This window comes from Daphnia magna, linkage group LG1, assembly GCF_020631705.1.
Source record: "Daphnia magna isolate NIES linkage group LG1, ASM2063170v1.1, whole genome shotgun sequence".
Lineage (NCBI taxonomy): Eukaryota > Metazoa > Arthropoda > Branchiopoda > Diplostraca > Daphniidae > Daphnia > Daphnia magna.
Genome location: NC_059182.1, coordinates 18848323 through 18857264, shown reverse-complemented (window position 1 = coordinate 18857264; position 8942 = coordinate 18848323). Strand labels below are relative to the sequence as shown.

The window sequence follows — 8942 nt, the reverse complement described above, 5'->3', positions numbered from 1 at the left end:
CACATTGGCCAGCTGTCGTCTTTTTGTTTTTCTTCTTTTTCCAAAGTGGAAACGGGTCTCGTTAAAACGCCATCGTCCTTGTCAGCAGGGGCGACCCGATCGTCAAAAATGCGCTACACACAACCCAACAACAACAACAACAACAACAACCACAAACCTGAAGTTCGAATTGGTCAAAACGAAAAGGAAAAGAAACAATTTAATAATCAAAATTGGAAAGAAAGGAAAACAAAAAATCTCGTCCAAACAGCACGAAACAGTTTCAATTTGAACGATTTTTCAAATTTTACGACATTAGTCGCGCCGTCTCCTTTATACGACTCTGACGTGTTTGAAGACCAACCAGCCAACCAACAAACGCATTTCTCATTTCTTTTTATTTTCTTCTCTCCCTCAACAAGAACAGGATTTTCTTTTTTCTTTGACATTCACCTTATATTCATATGCACATTATACACGTACTGTACAATAAATCTATTTTTTTTTTTTGTGACCAGTTTTTTAGTCCCCACCCACCCCACAAAAAATTAAGAGAGACGATGGTAAACCCGAACGCTTTTCACGTTGCACGAGACGACATCTGCTCCTCTCTTGTATAGTATACAGTGGCTGGCGTTTGGTCGTGTTGGCCCGCACGGCTCGTCGGGAACGTGACTCGAGTCCGGCTGCGGGCATTCTACACGCTTGATCAAATATCAAAACCTTAAAAAGAATTTTTGAAAAAAAATAACAAATTTAAAGAAGAGAGAAGAAATAATAAAATCAAATTCATCGCCGTCTAGCGATAGCAGCACGAGAGAGCGCACATATGGGCCGCATTCTGGTGCAGAGGGTGGAAAACACTTTCTTTTTCATTTGTCCAAGAATGTAACGAAGGCTGATCTTTCCAGCTGACCATCGTAGCTACGCCTCTTGCAATCGTCGAGTTGTGTCCGAATTTTTCTGCGTCCCTCGCAGCCAAACTATTTCATGAATGTCACCTATAAAATTTCCAATTTGTCCGTTGACACATCAGACGAACACGACGGTTCGTTTGCAATGCAACCGTTGAGAGAGCTCGCGCTTGCTATCGTTCAAAATTCCCTTCATTTTTCCTGTATGAAAAAAAAACAAATAAAAGGAAAGAATTACCAACTGAGCGTATCCTTTTGGTTGTTTTCGGGTTTTTTTTTTTTGTGCATATCGTCTGACACGTCTTGAAGCTTCGCTATTATTTGATTTGATTTTTTTTTTGCTCATTTACATTGTTCGTCTCAGTTATCTCCACCTGCAGCAAGTGCAGTATAGCCAATTTTTGCTGATTATTCGGAATCCTTTTCAAATTTAATCGTGTGTGCGTGTGTGTGTGTGTGTGTGTGTGGAGCGGATCTTGAATCTCGTTTCCAGTCTGACTGTCTCCCGGTTCACTTGAAACTAGAAACCGACTGCGAAATTGAATTTCAAGGCTCTAAATTGTCTGCTGTCAATTGATGAATGTATACCGAATTCAATACTCGAGACGTCGAGAGCCGTGGACATTCACTTAATTTCTCTTTTCATATTCTGTCGCCAGGTGGCTAGGGCCACATTTATCAAGTTTATCGCTAGGTGGCAGGCTTAGCTAAGTATTCTTGTTTTATGGAACAAGGAGCCTCCTCCGCGCAACTTTTACTTGTGAGAAAGATAGGAAAAGCGCAGTCTCGGAGGTTTTTAGATTTTTAAACAAAACAGCTTCGTCAGCTGTTTTTCCTTTTTTCTTCCTCTTTTTGTTTCACTTTGCCATATCTTGCGCAGAAGGGGCAAAGAGACGAGAAATCCAAGATAGCAGAGAGAAATCAGTCGAACAGTGAAGCTCTCAATCCAAGTCTCTGTTTTGTGTATATGCGTGTGTGTGAGCGCCTCTGTGTACACACATTTTTTTGGCAACAAGGGATCTGGGTTTACTTGCCCCACTCTCCCTTCTCACATTTTAACACAGTTTAGGATAACAAATTCTTTTGCTGCATAAAGTTATCCCCCCAGAAAAGATTTTTAACATCGCTGAGTGGTTGACAATCGTACGAAGGTAGCTATTTTAATCGAAAGTCGATGCTTTGTTTAGGGTCACTCTTCCCCTCTTTGTCCTTGGAAGTTGGTTACTTGCTGACACGAGTAATGGACGGTGGCGTAACGTTCGATTCCGTTTTTAATAACAACTAATCCTCAGTTGGATAATCGTGGACAATTTAATTCGTGCCCGTTCGTTAATACTTTTCTTTTATCATTCTTAGTAATCCCCAAATTTCAAGTCTGCTGCTTGAGAAATCTTGTGTTTGCTTTGCACGTTTATAACTCTGTGTTTGATTTATTACGTTTTGTTTTTTTCTTCTTCTTCAGGTGTATGGCTGTGTGCATGTGAATGTGATGAAAATTCTTATGGTGGTCATGCAGCCAGAGCCCAAAAGAAGTTGAAGATACATTCATCTTATTAACCAGGAAGAGAGGAAGACAGACGGTGGCTTCCATAATTGAGCAAAATTCCTCGTAAGGTGCCTGGCATCCCGCCGTCTCTTGAAGGAAGAGCAGCGTGGATTAGGGAGCAGCAACTTGGTGGGGAGGCGCAGTTGGCCGGTCGTCTGGCCTTACTAGGTCTCAATATTTAGCAGCAATTGCAGTGATTTTTGCTCCAACTCTATTTATGGTTTGTTTCTATATTTTGTGCTTTGTTTTACCAGGCCACGCCATACTGGCCTCGACCAGTGAAGAATCCGATGAAGGTGGAGCAGCCCAGCCACCAAAAAAGAAGCTCCGCTCCGCAACCTGCTCAGCGATACCCAGCACCAATATGCAGCATCAAGCTACAACAGTATGATGGATATCAAACAAATACCTCATTACTTTACAATCCTTTTTGTTTTCTTTATGGTCCAGGCCAAGAATGGCTGTTCGTCAAAAGATGCCAACAATGGTAGTAAAAATGATGGTGGCTCCGCTACCGAGTCTCTGTACGGCTTAAAGGACGTTGACGGCGTTGTGGGAGGCCCTAAGCATGGAGGACTGTTTGCTGACGCTGATCAAAGTTTTGCCGAATTGGATGGACTCATTCAGCCCAAAACTGTTTCGAAAACTGATCAGGAAATCGTACGGATAATCGGACAGCATTTGACGTCGATAGGACTGCAGTGAGTTTCACAAATGTGTTCAACTTTTCGACGCAGATAGATCACTGACGCCTTATCCCCCTTTCTTTTGTGTCACTCTAGTCGGAGTGCCGAAGTACTTATGCAAGAATCGGGGTGCAGATTGGACCATCCTGCCGCTGCCAAATTTTGTCAGCATGTCATGGATGGCGACTGGAATAAGGCAGAAATGGATTTGACGGAACTAAAAAATGTCCTGGTCTGCCCACAGAACTTAGTCGAAATGAAATTCCTGCTTCAAGAGCAGAAATACCTCGAGTGCCTGGAAGACGGACGTGTCATGGAGGCGCTGAACGTTCTCCGCCACGAATTGACGCCTCTGGGACACAACGTGGTTCGTGTCCATGAGCTTTCTGGTTTCATGATGTGCTCGACTGGTGAGGAACTGCGCGAAATTGCCCAATGGCAGGGCAAGGGACACCTGTCACGTGGAGCTCTCATGGAGAGGCTTCAGCGCTTCTTGCCTGCGTCAATCATGTTACCTCCGAGAAGGTGACCGACTTCTTTTTATCTTCATATTTTATTTGTGTTTGTGGTTCTTACCATCACTCGGCCAACGTGGGTGTTATTTTTGTTCCTTCTCTGTTTAGGCTTCACGCTTTATTAACGCAAGCAGTAGATTCTCAGAAGGAACGTTGTCCCTATCATAATGTGAAATCGAATGCCCCCTTCGACAACGTTTCTCTGTTGAGTGATCACATGTGTTCCAAGTAAGAGGGATAACTTTTTTTTTTTTTTTTTTATTATTATTATTATTAGAAAAAGAGGTTTAGTGTACGTAAATTATTTTTGTTCTCACGAATGCAGGGATCAACTACCGCTGGAGACATGGCAAATTCTCAACGATCACTGTGATGAAGTTTGGTTTTGTCGGTTCTCGCCTGACGGCACGATGCTAGCCACGGGCTCTAAAGACACTACTGTGATGATATGGATTGTAGATCCGGTACGGTGGTGTCGAAACATCTGGCTTTTTTCATGTTTAATTGCTTATTTTTACCGTGGCTTTCGTTTTTAGGATAACTGCTCGCTGACACATTTGAAGACGCTAGAAGGCCATTCCTACGGCGTGGCTTATTTATCGTGGAGTCCAGATAGCAGCCACCTTGCCGCTTGTGGTCCAGATGACTGTCCAGAACTTTGGGTTTGGCAGGTTGAGACGGGACAGCTGCGGACTAAATTGTCACACGCATCTGAGGATTCGCTGACGTCGTGCGCCTGGCATCCCGATGGAAGACGCTTCGTAGCTGGCGGCTGCCGCGGCCAATTTTATCTTTGCGTAATTTTTTTGTTAATTAAAACAGTAAAATGAAATAACCTACTTTACGTCATGCGTATTGCGTTGCATTGTCAGGATTTGGAAGGAAACGTGCTGGAGTCGTGGGAGGGAGTTCGAGTTCAAGCGCTGGCCTGGAAGACGGATGGGAAAACTGTGCTGGCTGCCGACACGCATCATCGCATTAGAGGATACAACTTCGATGACCTGACAGACTGCAACATGTGAGATTTTCGCTTTGTTCCATCATTTCTACGCACTAATAAAATGAGTACGTTGGTAGTTTACAAGAGGATCACCCCATTATGTCGTTTACCGTCAACAGCACAGGCCGTTTAGCATTGCTCAACGTCGCTACTCAGGGTGTCCACCTCTGGGATCTACAGGTAATCTCTCCATCAGATCTGTTTATCTTTATTTTAATCTAATTTTTTTGTATTATTGTTATTAAACGCGACCAGGATCGCATTTTGGTTCGTAAGTACCAAGGCCTGACACAGGGTTTTTACACGATCCACTCATGTTTCGGTGGATTGGGACAGGAATTCATCGCCAGTGGCAGTGAAGGTATTTTTTTTTAAAACTTATCTTTCTTTTTCTCGTTTCTTCTCATGAAATCAGGTCATTAAAAATTGAAATTTCATTGCAATTTTGACACGGAACAGATAACAAAGTTTTTGTGTGGCATATACGTCGCGAGCTACCTCTAGCAACACTGACGGGTCATTCCAGAACGGTCAATTGTGTTCACTGGAACCCGCGCTTTCCTCATCTGCTCGCTTCAGCTTCAGATGACGGCACGGTCCGGCTATGGGGGCCGTCACAGGAATGCCGCGATTCTGCTAATGCTGCCAGTACACAAGCCACCACAAATAATGCAGCCGCTGCTGGATCGACCGTCACTAATCATTCGTCTGATAGCCCCAAATCGACTCCGTCTAACTCAGGTCCGTAATTCCTTGGAGCCCCTGGAGGCTACGCTAAAAAATTAATAATAAAAATTTGCTATTATAAGAAAGAAAGAGAAAAAAACTTGACATTTTTTTGTCTTTTGTTTGGTCGTGAGAACATAATAAAAAAAAAGGAAAAAACAAAAAAAAAGAAACGTAAAAAATCTCGTCAACTGAGTAGATTTCTTTTTCGTCCCGTTTCTTTTTTTTCTTTATCTCGTTGCACAGGTCACTCAACGTATACTGGTGCGTCGAACGGATCCTAGTTTAATACCCACATTTTATTTTGTTTAAAGGAGAGAGTGACGGGGATTGATAGCCAGTTCTCGATTCACAATCCCTCATTAATGTTTATGTACATATGAGCGATTAGACGAGTTAAAGTGTATCGCATCAATGGGCGATGAGTACCGGAAAAAAACTGAAACAACATCACCCAAACGTTTCGCTTTATTCTTCTGGTGTGTCACCCGTTTCGCCAATCCGCAAAAGTTATTCATCTCGGCTACTTCTAGACGCGAAATCTTGTATGTTCCGTTTTCATCTTTTTATCGTTGAAGAACAGTCAATCACAAGAGAAACACGCTGAGAACAAGGTTCACCAGCCTTTCCTTGAACGTTTATTTCAAGTCGTTCATTCCCCTTGAACTTGGACGAGAAATAAATTTAGAGATGAAATTAAAGTGAAAACATTTCTCATTGTAATATGGGCGCCGCCGATTGGTACAAATCCCACAGATTCTTCTCATTCATTTTTCATTATTTTAAACCCTTGTCTTGTTGTGCGAGCTCATTCGCTGTCGCTGCTGCTTCCACTGCTGCTTGCGCTACTACTGGCACTGGAAGATGAAGATGAACTGCCACTTCCACTGGTGCTCCTATTTTCAATAAGAAAGTTTCTAACGAGGTCTAGATGTTGCATGCATATAATGGTCAATACTTTTTATCCTGAGCCTGGTCAACGTCTGCAGGGGGTGGTGAGGCAGAACGGTGGGATGAGGCTGCACTAGATGATCGTGAACGACTGCTAGAACCTGCGCTACTAGCCGATCTCGGAGATTTAGATTTGGATCGCGAACGGGAGCGTGATCGGGAACGCTCACTACGAGCGTCACTTTCGGCATCTTTATCTTCATCTTCTTTTTCGCCCTCCTTGGCTAGTCGTGGGCCACCAACTTCTACTTCTTCTTCGTCGTCATTCTCTTCTTCATCCTCCTCCATCTCTTCTTCATCCTCGGCTTGATTGGCTGGTTCTAGCTGCCTCTCGCGCTGACGGAACATACGATGTTCGCGAGATGTCAACGAACGATGTTTCAACACCAGTCGGGTGTTGGATGTGGCAGGCTCGCCAGGTTTCGGCCGCCTTTTAGTCAGTCGAACTCTTGTCTCCAATTCGTTATAGTAAACGGCATTGTCGCGAAAGACAATAAAGTAGTTTTCTTCATAGCCCTTAGACGCCTTACTTTTGACATTCCAATGATATTGACGGGCCATTTTGTAGTCATACTCATCATTGTCATCGTAATCGATGGACTGAGAGGCATCCCGTGCACGTTTCGTCAAGGTTTCCGATGTTGGCAAAAAGTAGGCAACAAATTGCTCGCCAGTTTCATCCATCACGCCTCGAATCATAGCCTGAGACATTTCCTCGACTTGCACGTGAGTAGGCCGATCCACGGGTGCCGGGTTTGCATCGAAGATAACCTGGGCACATGGATACTTCCATAACTAGTGAGGAAGGTAAAGATGTAGAATTACGAAAAGCAAGAAATGTAAAACAATAAAATAAAATTAACGGTAACCTTGAAATCGGGAATAACGGGCAAGACTTCAACAGCAGTGACGCCTTTTTTGCTGCTGTGCTCCAAAATGGGTTTCTTAGCATCAGCAAAGGTTTTTTCAATAGCTTTAATCTGGCTCTCATGATCCATGTATACATGTTCTTCCTTGAGAGCCTTCTTCATACTATAACCTACTTTAGCCTCTACTTTCTCAATTGTCATAGGCTGGAATCGTGTGGCTTCAGTGGAAATGTATTCTGTACGCCTCAGCCAGGATACATTCTTGGCATGTTGTGCTTTTCTGAAAAGAAAACAGTAAATTTCCTCCTCATGATAAAGCATGTTAATAGCCATTTCACCTTTTAGCATCTTGGGGTGCATGATGTGTATCCTCTTCTAGTAATCTCTCATCAGCCGGGTCTAAATGCGCATTTTTCTCTTTAGCATAGGCTTCAGGATTGATGAGATCAATAGTGATGCCAAGATCATATTCAGCAAGCAATTCATATTTGTAGCTTTTCTCTAAAGATGTAGCATTGTACTGAATGAACCTGAAATAGCAATTTGTTGATTGAATTATTTCTATGCCTCATTCAACCTGCTTTACAAAATATTACTGTAAAATTACTATTACCTATTGGAATCGAACGGATAAGTTATGAACTTTGGGTCAAATGGAATATCTGGAAGAGTGTTGCAATATTTCACTCGACAAACCAAATCTGTCCTTCTCTCTCCAGGTGCTGCTGCAGCCGATGACGCTTGTTGGCGCCGACGGTCTCTCTCGGCATTTTGCGGTGGATTTATGGTAGGAGGCATTCGACCAAATTAAACCAGGAAATCGAATAGTTAAAGAAACAAAACAGATAACAACAGTTTTAACGTTAGCGTACTCGAAAACAACAACCCGCAACTAAAAAATTAGCCCAACACATTTAACAAACATGATGTTGCAGCAATGCCAGATTTTACTAAACGATATTGCCAAAATATTCGAAATTTGCAATTTCGAACAATTTGAATAATTTTAACATAGTCATAAATAGTACTATTTATGACTTATATAGATATATATCTATATCTATTTATGACTCTGATTTTACCAACAAATTTTGATTGCCACAGATGCATAAAAATATTCGAGACCATGAGTCCATGACTAGTTTATCATAATCAATCCTAACTAAAAACTATTATATTGACACATGTAAGTTTTCTGCTAGAACCCAGTTTTTTTTTTAAATTAGCATCGTAGAGGAGTAAAACCACGTGCAAAACGTTTCTAAAATTATGAATTTTGACCTCAGCTCTGTAGATATAAATTGGCTTTTTGAGTTTCCAGGCGATTGGTGTAAATGATGTTTTTGTATAGAAAAAAAAATTACTACCAACGCCGAAACTACCATTCTATCCCTCGATATACAGCACACGTCTCTTTTCAAAGCGTTTGGTTACTACTACTCAAATTTCTGCGTATTTAAAAAGCAGTGTAAATTTATCATATCATGAAGGCCCTTGAGGTAAATTTTATTGATAAGTATATTGTACAAGACGTACTAGCAACTTAAAAAATTCAGCGTAAAAAAAATCTTATAATTTTACTTAGATTTCGGATGCATGACCCTTTTCCCGCCACAAACATTTCAAGAATTTTCACCGAGAGGAGAGAGTTAGGTTTTTTCCTCTGACGTCACGAGTCTCGTTAGTCACGTGACTGTTCAGCCCGATGAGATCATCGCCAAACATAGTAAGAGGAAAAAGAGGTTGGAAATGAAAA

The 8942-nt window shown here is 42.0% G+C and overlaps 2 protein-coding genes across 4 annotated transcripts; one reads left to right on the top strand and one right to left on the bottom strand.

Moving 5' to 3' along the window:
• The first annotated feature begins 1625 nt into the window (after nt 1-1625).
• On the top strand, nt 1626-6067 carry LOC116935207 (WD repeat-containing protein 26). 3 transcript variants are annotated; one of them, XM_032942560.2, is made up of 13 exons: nt 1626-2044; nt 2356-2607; nt 2694-2824; nt 2890-3140; nt 3222-3650; nt 3749-3868; nt 3966-4104; nt 4177-4437; nt 4513-4658; nt 4718-4820; nt 4896-5001; nt 5100-5381; nt 5681-6067. In XM_032942560.2, the coding sequence occupies exons 3-13, from the start codon at nt 2804-2806 to the stop codon at nt 5698-5700; spliced, it is 1878 nt and encodes a 625-aa protein (XP_032798451.1). In that variant the 5' UTR covers nt 1626-2044; nt 2356-2607; nt 2694-2803; the 3' UTR covers nt 5701-6067. The 3 variants fall into 3 exon arrangements, with proteins under 3 accessions (XP_032798451.1, XP_032798448.1, XP_045029560.1); XM_032942557.2 differs by having other exon boundaries at nt 5613-6067; XM_045173625.1 differs by lacking the exon at nt 1626-2044 and adding an exon at nt 2056-2217 and having other exon boundaries at nt 5613-6067.
• LOC116935244 (RNA polymerase II-associated factor 1 homolog) lies at nt 6063-8120 on the bottom strand. Its single transcript, XM_032942596.2, has 5 exons — nt 7800-8120; nt 7525-7716; nt 7187-7466; nt 6325-7112; nt 6063-6262 (listed from the first exon to the last, which is right to left on the bottom strand). Exons 1-5 carry the CDS (start codon nt 7982-7984, stop codon nt 6175-6177), a joined length of 1533 nt encoding a protein of 510 aa, XP_032798487.1. The 5' UTR covers nt 7985-8120; the 3' UTR covers nt 6063-6174.
• Nucleotides 8121-8942: the final 822 nt, after the last annotated feature.

Excerpts from the sequence above, each read along its gene's own strand:
- LOC116935244 (XM_032942596.2), bottom strand. The coding sequence starts at position 7,984 with ATGCCTCCTACCATAAATCCACCGCAAAATGCCGAGAGAGACCGTCGG. Across the intron at positions 7,467-7,524 it reads GCACCCCAAGATGCTAAAAG|AAAAGCACAACATGCCAAGA; the intron begins GTGAAATGGCTA and ends TTTTCTTTTCAG. Across the intron at positions 6,263-6,324 it reads GACCAGGCTCAGGATAAAAA|GAGCACCAGTGGAAGTGGCA; the intron begins GTATTGACCATT and ends TATTGAAAATAG.
- LOC116935207 (XM_032942557.2), top strand. The coding sequence starts at position 2,804 with ATGCAGCATCAAGCTACAACA. Across the intron at positions 5,002-5,099 it reads CATCGCCAGTGGCAGTGAAG|ATAACAAAGTTTTTGTGTGG; the intron begins GTATTTTTTTTT and ends GACACGGAACAG. Across the intron at positions 5,382-5,612 it reads ATCGACTCCGTCTAACTCAG|GTCACTCAACGTATACTGGT; the intron begins GTCCGTAATTCC and ends CTCGTTGCACAG.